Source organism: Punica granatum, chromosome 4, assembly GCF_007655135.1.
Source record: "Punica granatum isolate Tunisia-2019 chromosome 4, ASM765513v2, whole genome shotgun sequence".
NCBI classification, from domain to species: domain Eukaryota; kingdom Viridiplantae; phylum Streptophyta; class Magnoliopsida; order Myrtales; family Lythraceae; genus Punica; species Punica granatum.
The window spans coordinates 25,631,401-25,645,922 of record NC_045130.1 but is presented as its reverse complement, the minus strand read 5'-3'; the positions used below and the strand labels follow the sequence as shown (position 1 = coordinate 25,645,922).

Sequence of the window (14,522 nt, the reverse complement as noted above, 5' to 3'; positions counted from 1 at the left end):
TTGGATATTGCTCTGATGGCCGTGAAGGGATAAGCTAGTGATTTATCACTGTATGAGGAGCTCATAGGTTAGCTTTACAGGAGCGATTGCCATGATTTGTATTTAAAAGCATATGGGACCTTTAATAAGTTAAATAACTAATTCCTTGAAATATAATATGTCGAGATGCTCATTACCATAGCTAGTTGACAACTTTAGCTAGTTAAATGCGCATATATCGACTGGTTTGACGAGGCAAACGTACCTCTAGAGTTGCAGTATGTGGCATATAGTGCAGGAGTTACCATCTAGACCTCACGCTAAGACTTTCAGTATCAAAGCACTTTTCTGTTTTTCAGGAGAGGTAGGCAAGATGACTCTCGCTCAGTCAGTCTATAATGATGAGAAGGTGAAGGAAACCTTCCATGTGAGAGCGTGGGCCTGTGTCTCCAATGAGTTCGACGCGCTTGCCTTAACAAAGACGATCTTGCAGAAGGTGGGTGCTGGTGGAGCTCCTTCTCATGAGGTGAAGGATTTGGATGCCCTCCAAGTTGAACTCTAGAGGACCCTCTCGGGGAAGAAATTCCTCATTGTTTTGGACGATGTGTGGAACGAGGATTACGAGAGCTGGACTAGCCTTTCAAGTCCAGCGGAGAGAAAGGGAGCAAAATCATCGTCACAACTCGAAATCAGACCGTTGCATCCACCATGAAGAGCAGGACCGACCCAGCGTACACCTTTGGGTACGCTTTCCCCCGATGATTGTAAGGCCTTACTCGCTTACCATGCGCTTGGTGCGGTCAACTTTGATAACTGCCCTGATCTGAAGCCTGCAGGCGAGAAGATGGCTGTGAAATGTGCAGGCCCGCCTCTAGCAGCAAAGACTGTCGGGGGCGTGCTCAGATCAAAGTATGAACTCAACGACTGGACAGCCATAGCAAAGAGTAAGATATGGGATCTTCCAGAAGAGACTAATGGTGTTCCTCAGGCTTTGAAGCTCAGCTATTTCTATCTCCCTTCGGACTTGAAGCGTTGCTTTGCGTATTGCGCTGTATTCCCCAAGGACTACGAATTCGATAAGGACGACTTGATATCATTGTGGATGGCCGAGGGTCTTTTGACACCAAAAAAGAAGAGGCATTTTGCTACTCACTGTCCCTCTATCCTATCCCTCTATCCTATCACATGAAAGACATATACTATTTCTTAAATGCTTGAATATAAATAATTCTCTTAATAGATTTACTAATTAAAATCAAATTTTATTTTATTTTTTATGAAATATTTCTATAAAACGAGATTGAAAATTTTCAATCTTGAATATATATAACACAGTAGTCCATAATAATTGATTTTATTTTAATAATTAGAAAGTTAAACAATTAGAAGTTTTAATTTTTATGAAATATTTATGTGAAACGATTTCGAAAGTCTTGAACATAGATATAGCACAAGTGTTCATAATAAAAGGTTATGTTCTAAATTATTCTTGTTTTGGAAAATTTATGAAAATAAATATAGATGATTTAAAGTAGCTTTTTTTACTTATTTTAGTTGTATATTGACCATGATTTTCAACATAATTTTCACGACATATCCATATAGTCTCTTTATATTATACTAGAATTTGCACCCGTACGTGTAGCGCAACATTTGAAATCTCAGTTAGTTTTCCTCTTCCACATCAATTCAACTTCCAACAGTTGCTTGAAACCTTTTATGGATTAGAATCCAAACACGCTATTCCAATATAATAAAAGATTCCTTCAGATATATAAAGCAATATTGACAGAATGAGATAAAAGAAATAAGTAACATATCCAAGCTCTACTAAGTCTTAGTGTTGGGAAATATGACCCATATCATAAACCCGATATATTTTGACCCAAGAATAAATTCGACTTACCTCTTGAAGTTTTGTACCAGGTTCCCCAAGAAATCGTTAGCGGAATTGATCACGTACCAAGTCTCCCCCAAGAACAAATACAAACGGCACAGGCAATGAATTCTCACTGCGCGTCAAGCGAGAACCAAACACGATCCACAACACATGAACCCACTCGAACTTTTTGTAATAGGAGCGCAACCTACACTAGTTTTTATCTCCAAACTCTCTCACATATATCCCTCGTAAACGGCAGTATATCACCATACATACATTCGCAGCACACCCAATGTGGCTGTATGTATGTACTGCCATAAATCCCATTTACTTTACTTGGGGTTAACACCAAGGGATTAAATGCCAGGAGTAAGAAGAGATTAATTTTTGTAACCAGTACATGAATGTCGGTCAACCCACATTCAATCCTCAAGAGAGATTTGGGTCCAAGTATGGGTCGGATCGATAGGGTCGGGTTCCTCATGGCGGACCAAATGTCAACATTTAACAATAGCCTTGAAATCCCTGGAGACTTTATCCGTAACCGGTTGCCCTTCCTTGAAAATGTTAAGCAACTTTTCAATGCTACTAAAGCTAGAGGAGCCTGAATTTATGATTGTGATAACCTCAGGCTGATAGAAGGCGTCAACAACTTATCTTTGAGAGTACGGGAAATACACTACAGTAGGAACCCCAAAATAACTTCGGTTCGGGAAGTCATCTTCTTGTATAAGACTGCCATTTCAAGATATCTATATTTCACGTTCTTTCTTCTCCCTTATATTGCTACTTTCGTCGTGTCTTTTATTACCTGTTTATAGAGGTTGTGGGCTCTGTTTTCAGTATGGAGAGGTTGAAGATAATGAACTTGGGGACATTTGAAGGCTGCTGACATAGACATTCTCCTCAACCGTGTGCGAACAAGACTGTATTTCCTAAACTGATGAGTTGCTCTCACGAGTTTGTCCATATCTAAGCTAAGGTGCGTTTTAGCCTTTCTTGAGACATCTCCAGTGGTTTTCCTACGTTTTTGGGTTCGCTGATGCACTATTTAATTTATTAGTTATATGTTTGATTCATTCTTTTAAGATCCTTGGATGTTGTTCTGACGGCCGTGAAGGGATAATCTGGCGATTTATCACTGTATGAGAAGCTCATAGGTTAGCTTTACAGAAGCGATTGCCATGATTTGTATTTAAAAGCATTTGGGACCTTTAATAAGTTAAATAACTAATTCCTTGAAATATAATATGTCTAGATGCTCAGTATCTTAGCTAGTTCACTACTTTAGCTAGTTAAATGCGCATATATCGACTCTTTTGATAAGGCAAACGTACCTCTAGAGCTGCAGTATGTGGTACATAGTGCAGGAGTTACCATCTAGACCTCACACTAAGACTTTCAGTATCAAAGCACTATTTGTTTTTCAGCTAAAACATTTAGAAATACACTCTATCGAAGCTTTCTACACCACTGTTCTGGAGACCTAGCTTATAGATGACAGTACACATGAGCAATTCCAACTAAAATGATAGTAAAATCACCATAGCTGCATCCACTTCCAAGAACTTCCATATTCGACTTGATGCCCCGCACTTTACTATTAATACCTTTCAAATTACTCTCGGGTGATTGAACTACCTTATCTGCCAGTACCTGATATTCAAAATGACCCATGCAATTCATAAAACCATCCAATTGAGCAATCAAGACGATCTCAGACAATTTATTGTCCTCACCTGTCATCTCAGATGATCGAGATGTTTCTTCTTGAGCACTGGACGTCTCCATGTTCCTGAATTCTTCATCTGCCTCCTGCACCTCAAGTAATCCAATTGACCACCTCCATTCTCATTCTCATTCTCAATGTTCTTTGGACAGGATCTTAATGCTCGAAGCTTAAACACTTCTTCCTTCTTGTTCGTGGACAGTAAAAAGGAAGAGCTTGACTAGCATGAGCGAAACCTTACCCCGATCTTGGTGGCTCAGTGCATCAAACCTTGCGCAAAGCTTTTCTGCGAACTCCTTTCCTCCATCTGGATCTCCGCTGCATCCCCAGTTTCATCCACGACCTTCCTATCTTCCTCAGCTACACGGTGATTAGTAAATTCGGTCAACTTGCCATCAACAGTCACAGAAATGACACTACTCAAGGCTTCCTCCGATCTGCCAGTATCGGGCACCTCTAGGGACCCCATTAAACTGTCATTAGAACTCTTCGTATCGAGTTTTCCTCTCTTGCTCTCCATTCTCATCCAGCTTCTTTCTTCTATTTTCTAAGAAGCTCTTTGCAGTCTCTGTCTGGTCTGGGGCCTATGACCTAAACGAAGACCAAGCACTTGTCCACCCGATTGTCGATTTCTTGCCCTTACCTCATGTCATGACTTATTGGAGCACTGACTTCAGAACTAGGACACCCAGGCCGTGTTCCCGAAAAATTAGAACTTTTTATCTTCGTTGACAGTTTTAAAGTAGCTTTTATTCAGTTTGCCTAATCTTGCTACAAGCCTTCTTGACTGTCCTTCATCTTGTCAACGAGAGAAGTCATCTCACTTCAATTCGCCTTGACATTCCTAAGCTGAGACTCGATCTTCCCATCAACTCTTTCATTATGGATCGGTTCAGAGAATTTGACTCAGGTCCCGGAATGAGCAACTTTGAGTTCGAGATTTTCCTCAGCCACTGATGACCCTGAAACTATTGATGGCATGAGAATGCTACTGATCTAACGAGAAGATATTGAAGTTGAACAGAAGGAAAGAGAGATCAATTAGAAATCAAATACATCCGATTGCATCTCTGCCAGTTTTTGGCGACTTTAACTTTTCAACCCGATTCACCGCCTACGTGCCCTTTACACCCAGTCATTCCGAAGAACACTTGCCACGGCGTCCCGTCTTAATGCAGCTGTTGGCATGGAATTAGCTAGGGCCTTTTGAATTGAACTGCTTTAAAATGGGTTAGGCCCCAGGGTGGTGGTTACTTTTGGTGGCCTTTCTTTTTGGCTGGGGATTAAGGCGCGTGGTGATACCCGAAAAAAGGAAAGGACTATTGCGGTCTAGAAACAAGAAATGATTTGTTCACATCCTTTACCGGGGAAAAAAAAAAAAAGGAACCGAATGCACGAACCGTATGTGAGCCGTGTCGAATTGCTCTTCCTAAGAACTTGAAGCCCCCTCTCTAAAATTAGAAATTAGAAAAAAGAAGGCATTTAGTACAAAAAAAGCCTTTTCCTACTTCGATTTCTTCACTGGACCTTCTTCGCTCATAGTAGGACCCTTTGGCTGATCAAGGCCATCGGTAGGTTTGCTCTCTTCCTTCAGCTTCTTGCACTGCACTTCCCCGACGAGGTCACAACACTTGACCAATCGAGCATCAATTTGTTCCTCCTCTTTCCAGAAGAAACAATTCAGTGCCTTGTTCCACAAGTGCGAGTCTCTCTTCCGAGTCCATAAAGCATTCGAGGCTTCATCATTGTCGTTGGCTTGAATGGCACCGTAGATCACGCCTTAGAGCCTTGTCTGCATGCTCTTTTGATAGCTCATGCAGTGCTTCAAGCGCCACTCGAAACCTCATTCCAAAAGCTTTTATAGTGGCCTTTTAAATACAAGAATCAAAAGAGGAGAAACGGGGTTGAAAAGCAATCAGCTTCAGAGCCCAAAGAGAAATAGTTGCCTTAAGGTCAACATATCGACCCATAGAGCTTCTGCTTCAAATATAAGATTGCAGGCTTTTTTCCTGCTAACAGAGCAACATCCGAAAGAAGGATGCGTGTTAATGCTCCATTTCACTGTGAAGTGTTCCATCTAATGAATCAAGTTTTTAAATCATCGGCGAGAGAAGGGAGTGCGCTCTCACTTGGGCTAAGGAATTTCTTGTTTTTTCCAATTGTTCAGGGAACGCTTCAGTCAGTTTTTTGAATTAACTTGACCTTAAAAGACGGACTTCTATGAGTACAAAAATCATGAATGTTGTTTCTAGGCATCAAACATTCTATTAAGCTGCAGCAACAGACAATTTAATGAATTGTTTCATGAGCTCTTGCGTTATGCGATTCGTGGACAATAAACATATATTTCCTCTTGGATATAATTACATTTTATTTTGTAGGCATTCTCTGAGTATGGAAATTATGTTGAAATTTTCATTAGATTGTAGTATTGAATTCAAGTTGCAGTATAATATTAGGTACGATCTCATATATATATATTAATAAACAAAATAAACTGTCTCATTGAAGCCCATATATTGAAGACAAGCCCAAGACATATAAGAACGAGGCCCATTTGAATAAGCCCGGTAAGGTGAGCCCATGATGGAAATTATATGCAGATATACATATATATGGGCTTAGGCTTGTACTTATTCAACAGAAGTGGAAAAGAAATATTTGTGGCAGCTGAGATTTTAATCTTGGAGATCAAGGAAGCAATATTTTCGTGTTATCTCATAATATCTTCGATTTTAGATAGTTGAATAAGTCAAATATCTCTCTTATATATTTTGTTATTTTTATTTCTAGGTAAGTTAGGAGTTAATTTCTTAGCTTGATATTATCGCAATATGGTAATTATAAGCGTACCCATTTAGAGAAATTTTCTAAGTTTTTATTATAATGCCTATAAAGATGTGCTTTCTAGTTTGTTGTTAGGGTCCCCAAACTTTGTATTTACATATCTTTATTTTCTAGGTTTATTTTCTTTGTAATACCATTTGCTCATCTTTTCATTCTCCGCACTTTGTATTTTCATTGCCACTTTACTTTTTCCTCGCACTTTTACATTCATCGCACTTCTTTTACCGCACTTTCAATTCCCGTACTTTTCCTTCAATCGATCCCCCATGCATCAAAGTCACTCCCGTTCTTGGAGCTCACGGGCATTCAAGGTGAAGATTTGTCTACCTTCGGCAACGGTGGCCGAAGACACTCAAGGATTTGTGGGTACACATATTCAAGTGAATCTTTTCCTATTGCAACTCGACCTTTGAGTTGTATTTGGCCGAGAGTAATAAGTAGGCTCACGGGCCACTTGTTTATTTTCGGACTGGAATTTGTGTGTGGATAATTGGTGAAAAACTCATAACGTCTAAATCCCCGAGCCGTGAACAAACAAATTTTCATATTAAAATTCACAGATAAAAAGGACAAGAAACCAATACTTTCTTCCCTTCTGATGCTCCAAAAGACCTAATAATAATGATGATAATCCTAATATTGTTTTCTTGGATAAGCATTCCTAATGTTCTTATATATATATATATATATAGGATAAGTATTCCTAATGTTCTTATATATATATATATATATATATATATATATGATGGATAGATAGATGCGACATGCCTAATGTGTAAAACACCAATAATCTTCTTTCGTCCCTTCAGGTTCGCAGAGTGATAATTTTCCCGTCTCAGTCCCTGTAATTTTACAAATAAATAAAAAATAATATTAAAAACAATTTACAGAGAAGAAATGATAATTTCTATTTATAATGTCTAATATGCGCAAACAATGATTGAATTCTACATAGCAAGTGCTACCATAAATGAAACCGTGAGGAAAAGCCAACTCAGTTCGATAAGATATATCTCAAGTGAAATATAGATTTACAGATTAATGTATTATTAGCTCTCAAGAATACATGCCACAGTTTCGAAATTGTCAGATTCCTTCCTCCCTCTTTGATAATATATGAACTTTCATTAATTGATATCAAGGTAGTATACATGTCAAGAGAACAAAAGAGGGGAAGCAATGGAAACATACACGTCACATATCTAAGTAACCTGAGAGGTAATAACATGCAGAAAATAGTACTTTTTACAAGGGGGGAAAAGGAAAAGGGGTTACTAAAACATTCTCAGAATTCGGAACTCATCAAGTTTTAGACACGATCCAGCTCTTTGACCTGAACGACTCTGAGTTTAACGAAGTCCAGTGCAATCAATAATAAATAACAAATAATAATATCAATAACACTTTCGAGCAAAGGAATGATAATCTCTAATGACGTCTCAAACAGTGCAAGCAATAAACGACATTCTACACCCCGACTAATACCATAAATAAAACAATGAATAAGCGCACCAAAACTCCATAGATTAGATCCGAAGTGCAGTTCTTTCGTTTTCTTTTCTGTTCTTTTGTGTTTTTTTTTTTTGGTAGAAATCGTAAGTGCAACTTAAGTAGTATTCTGAATGAATATCTCAGGTGTCAAGAATTACATGTGACAGATTCAAAATTTGTTAAATTTTTATATCTTCTTCCACAACCCCACCCCCACCCTCCCCCCCGTTTTGATGAATTATGAACTTTCACTAATATATGTCAACAATACATACACAGTCACACGCACAGAGAAAAGGGCGAAAAACAAGGATAGAACATACATCTACAAATTAACTTGGTGGTGAGTCCAATTGTTAGTTAAACGAGTTCAGCACTAGCAATCAATGTTCGATCCTTGCTATCAGACAGTACGACACCTGATAAACATCCATATACGTATATAAGTGTGTGTTTGTGTTTTGGTGTTTTGATTCAGATTTTAAATACATATACATATATAAGTGTGTATTTGTGTTTTGGTGTTTCGGTTCAGATTTTAAATACATAAACATATATAAGTGTGTGTTTGTGTGTGCACGTACTGTATGATGTTTGTTTGCACGTATGTATATGGATGATACATCTATGCATTACCAGCGGAGGGTGGGCAGTGGTGGTGGGGCGTAGTAGCTGCTCCTGTAGCCATGATAAGTAGCCGTGGCTGGAGGCAGAGGTATTATCTGGAGCTGTACTGGGACCGGGATAGAGTGTGGAGCTTGAGGAGCTGTCCCCGGAGAAGTCTGAGCTGCAGCGACCTCCTCCTTCTTGCTTCGGCCACAGCCACCATCGGCAGCAGACCCACAACAACGCAGAATGACCCACACAGTGATCACGATGATGAGCGTGATGATCACCCAGGTTACGAGCATCCAAGTCAGAGTGGGTTGGGACTCTGACGCCATATGCAGCGCCGGAGGGGGAACCGGGAGAACATCTTGCTGTAGGGACCTCATGATTGGTCAAGGGAAGAAGAGAATGGAAGTGGCCTGGGCGGCGCCGGTGCGGGATTGAAGTGTTAGTGCCACCCAGCCTTGTGGGGCCCACAGCCAACTGATTCTTCTGTTGTTGACCGAGCTGGGAATATTTTCCACTTTCGGGCATTTCTTGTCTTCAGCGCTGTTTCCCATTTTTGGCTCTTCATAATGGCGCTGCAGAGTACTATTATGTTCGTTCTTATCAGTATTCCCTGTGCATCGCCATCGATTGTTTGTTAATTTGAGATATCACGAATTTTATAATTGTAGTTTGAGAAATATCTTGAAACTAATTAATGGGAAGCTCAATCTGCAGTTATATGGTTTGTCAAATTGAGTTCATACTTTTTGTTAGGAAGTGTTTTGATATTATTTGGAACAATTAACGAGGTTTATGATATTGCTGCCCCAATGTGATAGCACCTAGTTAGATTATACGGCGGTTACTTACCGCGCATTAATCACTTCACCTTGTACCTAACTAGGTACCACATATGTCTTACCTGCCGTTTACCTCTTTTTTTAAATTTTTTTTTGGGCTAAAATATATGTTACAAAGAAATTTGGAGTTGTCTTTTTAGGACGCTTGGAATACATACTTTCTCTATTTCATCTAAATAATTGTTAAATAAATATTTACCCTTTCTGCCGTTTCCCTTTTGGGGATGATGGTGTGGACTTATTCTGCCTATCTTACTAGGTGCTAAGGACTAATTTTCATAACCTAATACTTCAAAATTTGTTTGACAGACTTCGAAAAATTCTACGGAAGGTATTTATCAGACTATATCGACTCATATCCTGAATATACCAAGTGCCTTCTAGTGGGTTTTCCGAATCCATACACTACACAAGCAAAGTTCATCCACTAACAATCACTAACGGCTTCATACTTTGAGGTTATAGTTAGCCAAGAAAATTTTGAAATCAACATAATTCAACCAATATATAATAAGATAAAAGGTCACGTAATTTTCGCTATAATTAGATACTGATACTAATGCTGTTACGATTAATCTATTCAGAGGGTAAATTCTATTATGTTTCCTTGAGTTATTGCTAAATGATGCTCCACCCAATTTTGGACAGAAGAATGAAACTCCACCCCATTCTTGGCAAGAAATTGACACTCCACCCCTTTGGCGATATTGAATTAATATAAAAAAAAATTCTTTTGGTCCTCATTCTTTAATCCTTTTTTAAATTTTATCCTACTTCATTCTATTGCTCAAAATATCGTCCTCAACATGTCATGGTTAGTCTAGTTTAGTTATCCTATGTGACTTTCCATTAAATCTATTGACATGAAATTCCCAAACGAAAAATAATTTTAAAATTTAAGAAAATTTAAAATATGAAAACAATTTTAGGTACTTTAATGAGGTCTATGATAACTATTAAGCCCTTTAATTATTTGAGGCGAGGTATAGCTTCTAGAGGCCGCTCTCTTAACATCAATATCCAAAAGCAGGACCTCTTAAATATTAACCCCTCCCAGGATTATTATTACTAAAGTATTGCATACAACTTTCACGAGGTGATGGTGACTTCTTAGAATCACAAGTTTTCTATTTAATTTGCTAATATGGAATTTTTTTCCAGAATAATAATATAAGTTTTAAAAATTAATAAATAAAAAAATGAATGATAGCAATGAGCAAAGGAGGGGATGGTGCGTGCCACCACCATGGCAAAATAGCAAGAAAACACAGCTGGCAATGATCAATTGGAACGAGAGTGCGAAGGGATATCGACGAGCATTCACTAGTTGAATAGCCTCCCATCTAAACCATCAAGGGTCTCTGTGAATAGTTTTGTCGTCGACTTTGGACAAACTCTTAACATCTATTATAGTTTTTCTTTATTACAAAAGTATTCTATTAACAAAAATATTGCATGGTTATGGACATCTCTCAAGATTAAGATATCAAAAGTAACAGTTTAAGACATCATGGAAAGCATCAATTATTGTTGGGAGTTACTTTTAAAATTTTCAAAAAAGATATTATTCTTAAAAGTAGTGTAAATCGATAGATCACTTGTAATTTAAACAATAAATTAAGGTGGACAAACCATGTAATATCAAGAATAAGATCAAACAACAAAAAATAGGATGAAATTGAAAAGCACTGAAAAGTTGAGACCAAAAATGAATTTTCTTATTGAGTCAAGATGGTCAATAGGATGGAGAGTCAATTTTTTTTTCCCCAAGAAAGGGGTTGAGTTTTATTGAGTAAAACCTTAAGGGTGGGGAGTGTATTTTATCCTAATTAAAATAATCAAGAACATGGTTAATTACTTCCACTAACTAGGTGAAGCTACAAGCTAAAAATTCTATAAACTACTAATATTAATAAATTTGTTGCATGCCATTGCTTCTATTAAGAGCACTTTTGTTCTTTTTCCTTTCTTTTCTTTCTCGTTAATTTTTATTTTTGTGTTACTTCTTCGAATGTATAAGTTTGGCTTTTTTGGGGTGAAATACATAAGTTTGGCTTGAAGATGGAAATTCTCGCATATATCACGCATCGCTTTTACTGCTGATGAGAATTAAGTACACCTGAAAAATAAATTTGACAGTCATTCATCAATTATACAAAAATATGTGTCCACGTTGCTAGGTCTTATTATCCTTTCTTCTATGATTCGAATTAATGTATATGTGAGACCCATGAACATATTGCAATCAACTGTCCTCAATCCGTCAGTCAAGGCTTTACATCAAATTGAAGCCCAAAGGCTCCTGCGATACATGAAAATGCCTCGACCAAGAACAAGTCTTCACAAGCCTTCACTCGAGATCTCTTGTATGTGAAAGGGAACCAGAAGAGCTTTCTCCGGTACTTTCTCTTGTATGCAACACGAGTGGGCCGAAGAAGGATGCCGGCGGAAGTGAATGAAAGTGGCTGGCGCCGGTGCGAAAGTGAAGTGTTATAACTTATAAGCACCAGCCGTGTGGGGCCTACAGTAGCTGCTTTGATCAGATCACGTCGGGTCTTTTGTTGACCGACTGGGAATGTTTTCCATTTTGGGCATTTCTCGTCTTCAGCGCTATTCGCCATTTTTAGCTCTTCGTAATGACCATGCGGAGTACTATCATGTTTGTTATCAGTATTCCCAGTGCATCCATTGTCTCTTAACCTGAAATATCACGAAATTTGATTATAATTGCACCTTGAGAAATATATTCAAACTAATTTGAAGCTCAATTTGCACTTGTGAGGTGAATCGAGTTGCGTTATTTTCTATTTTCTTTGAAATAATTTAACGAGATCGATGATATGGCTGCCCCCATTCTAGTAGTACCTAAGGTTATGCGGCATTACGTACTGCATTAATGACTTCTTATTAAAGGTCATTAGTATATAAAGGCACAAAAACAACCTTAAAAAACAAACATGGATTGGTTTAAGCGATTTTGCAATTGTTCCCCTTAAATAAAATCTCAAGTTCAAGTCTTGTGAATGAAAAAAAAATTTACACTGGAAGAGTTTTATCCCTTAGTAGGTCGTCTCGCCTTGACTAGATTAGTTGGGAACCCATTGCGTTTCTGGATACTAAGATGCGCAAAAAAAAAATTGAAATGGTACCTTGTCCTTGTACGCCCAGCTACAATCCGTGAATATTCTTATATTCTCATATAAAAGTCTCATATATATCTATATAGTACTTACCATTTCCTTATATTTCTTTTCTTTTCTTTTTTTTCAAGGCTAAAACTTATATTACTCACAAACTTGGAGTTTTCGTTTTCGACCGCTGGGAATACTTCCTCTTTATTCATCTAAATGATTGTCAAATATTACCACTTTTTGTTACAAGGAATTGAAGTATATATTTTCCTTTTGGGGTGATGGTGTGGACTGAGTCAGACTATCTTACTATGTGCTAAGGCCTAATTTTCATAATTTAATGTCAAAATTGTTGCGAAACTTCAAAAAGTTTTGGAAAAAGTATTTGAAATATATATCAAACGATATCAACTTATCGTGATTAATGCGAGGTGTCTTCTAGTGGGTTTCGGATCCATACTTTACGTGTAAACTCCATTTACTTACAAATGCTAATGGCATCATACTTCAAGGTTATAGTTAGTCAATAATATTTTAAATTTAACATAATTCAACCAAAAAAAAAAGTTGGAATTTAACTTGTATATACTAATTAAGGAAAAGCAAATGCATAGTTTTCGCTATGATTAGGGACTGACACTGGAGAATCATATCAAACAGAGCCCAGAAGAAGCAGAGGTCTGACTCCCCCAACTCATACATTTCCCATAAAGAGAGAGAGAGGCCACAAATCTGTTTAGTCTCATTTGAAATAAAAGGCAAAAAAAAATACAATTGCGTTCTCAGCTATGCAATTATAATTAATATACTCAGCCAAAAACGTATGTAATTAATTAAAATAATCAGGAACATGATTTAACTCTAGATGGATACTATATATTGATTTATTACTTCCACTAGCTAGGTGAAGCTACAAGCTAAATTAATTACTAAAATTAATAAATTTGTTACAAGCAGTTGCTTCCATTAAGGGCGCTCTTTTTATCCTTTTTCCCTTCTATCTCGTTAATTTTTTTTCATATGTTACCTCTTCAAGATGTTTAAGGTTCGCCTTTATTTATTTATTTATTTATTTGTTAGGCTGTGCATTAACCATTAACTGTGTGATGAAATGGCTTCAGCATGCATTTAACCATTTGCACGGATAGATATATGGATAAAAGTCCTGTCGTATCTCTCTGAAGAGAGGGGATTCTAAGACCAAATTACACAAAACCACAAAAAGCGCGACCACAAGTAGAGTTCCCAGCCCAAAACCATTAGAGTCCGCACCATAGGAGATGCCAGTACAGTCGATCGCATCAGAGGCAGCATGCTGAGAGAGCGCCCAGGGCATCTGTACAGAAGTATACAGTGAGACTGCGAGGACGAACAGCATAAGCGAAAGGATCACCATCATGAAGAGGGATGCTAGGGGATCGTCTCGTATAATCATTAGTTTTTCCAGGAGAGTTCAATAGGCTTGGGAGAATAGACAGGAAAGCAGGTCAACCCTTGATCAGTCCAATGCCTCCACCAATTAGTGAAGGCACCAGCAGCGTTGAACCTCCATCAATCTCCATCTCCATCTCTCTCACAGTCTAGTGTATCTGCTTCTATGAGCAGCCAAGCCAAAATGGCCTGTACTAGAGCATTTTATCTTCCTCCGGAAGTGCATTGGTTTGCTCACCAGCTTCCAACTTCCCTTTTGGATCAGCAAACTCTTTCCCATTTTCTGATGGTTGATTACTTCGACGGATTATACGCAAAATCCTCCAACCACCGGAGGTGTTTGCATACAAGGCAATACTTGGACATGCAGTCCTATCATCTAAGGACTAAGGCAATATAGGTACAACCGTTGCACTATTTGCGGGCCAGGAGACAGACAACAATCAACTTCCAGATAATGAAGTCAGTTTTGGCAATCAAAGCAAGCCCGGGGATGGCGTTCAAGTCGCCACAATTCCCTTCACAAGTACTTTCATATAAGAAAAAGAATTTCAAGCAGTGATGGAAATGAATGA

At 38.1% G+C, this 14,522-nt stretch overlaps 1 protein-coding gene across 1 annotated transcript; it reads right to left on the bottom strand.

Annotated features, from left to right (window-relative positions):
• Positions 1 to 7,108: 7,108 nt before the first annotated feature.
• On the bottom strand, positions 7,109 to 9,015 carry LOC116203094. Its single transcript, XM_031534758.1, has 2 exons — positions 8,565 to 9,015; positions 7,109 to 7,279 (listed from the first exon to the last, which is right to left on the bottom strand). Exons 1-2 carry the CDS (start codon positions 8,921 to 8,923, stop codon positions 7,273 to 7,275), a joined length of 366 nt encoding a protein of 121 aa, XP_031390618.1. The 5' UTR covers positions 8,924 to 9,015; the 3' UTR covers positions 7,109 to 7,272.
• Between the last annotated feature and the right edge of the window lie 5,507 nt (positions 9,016 to 14,522).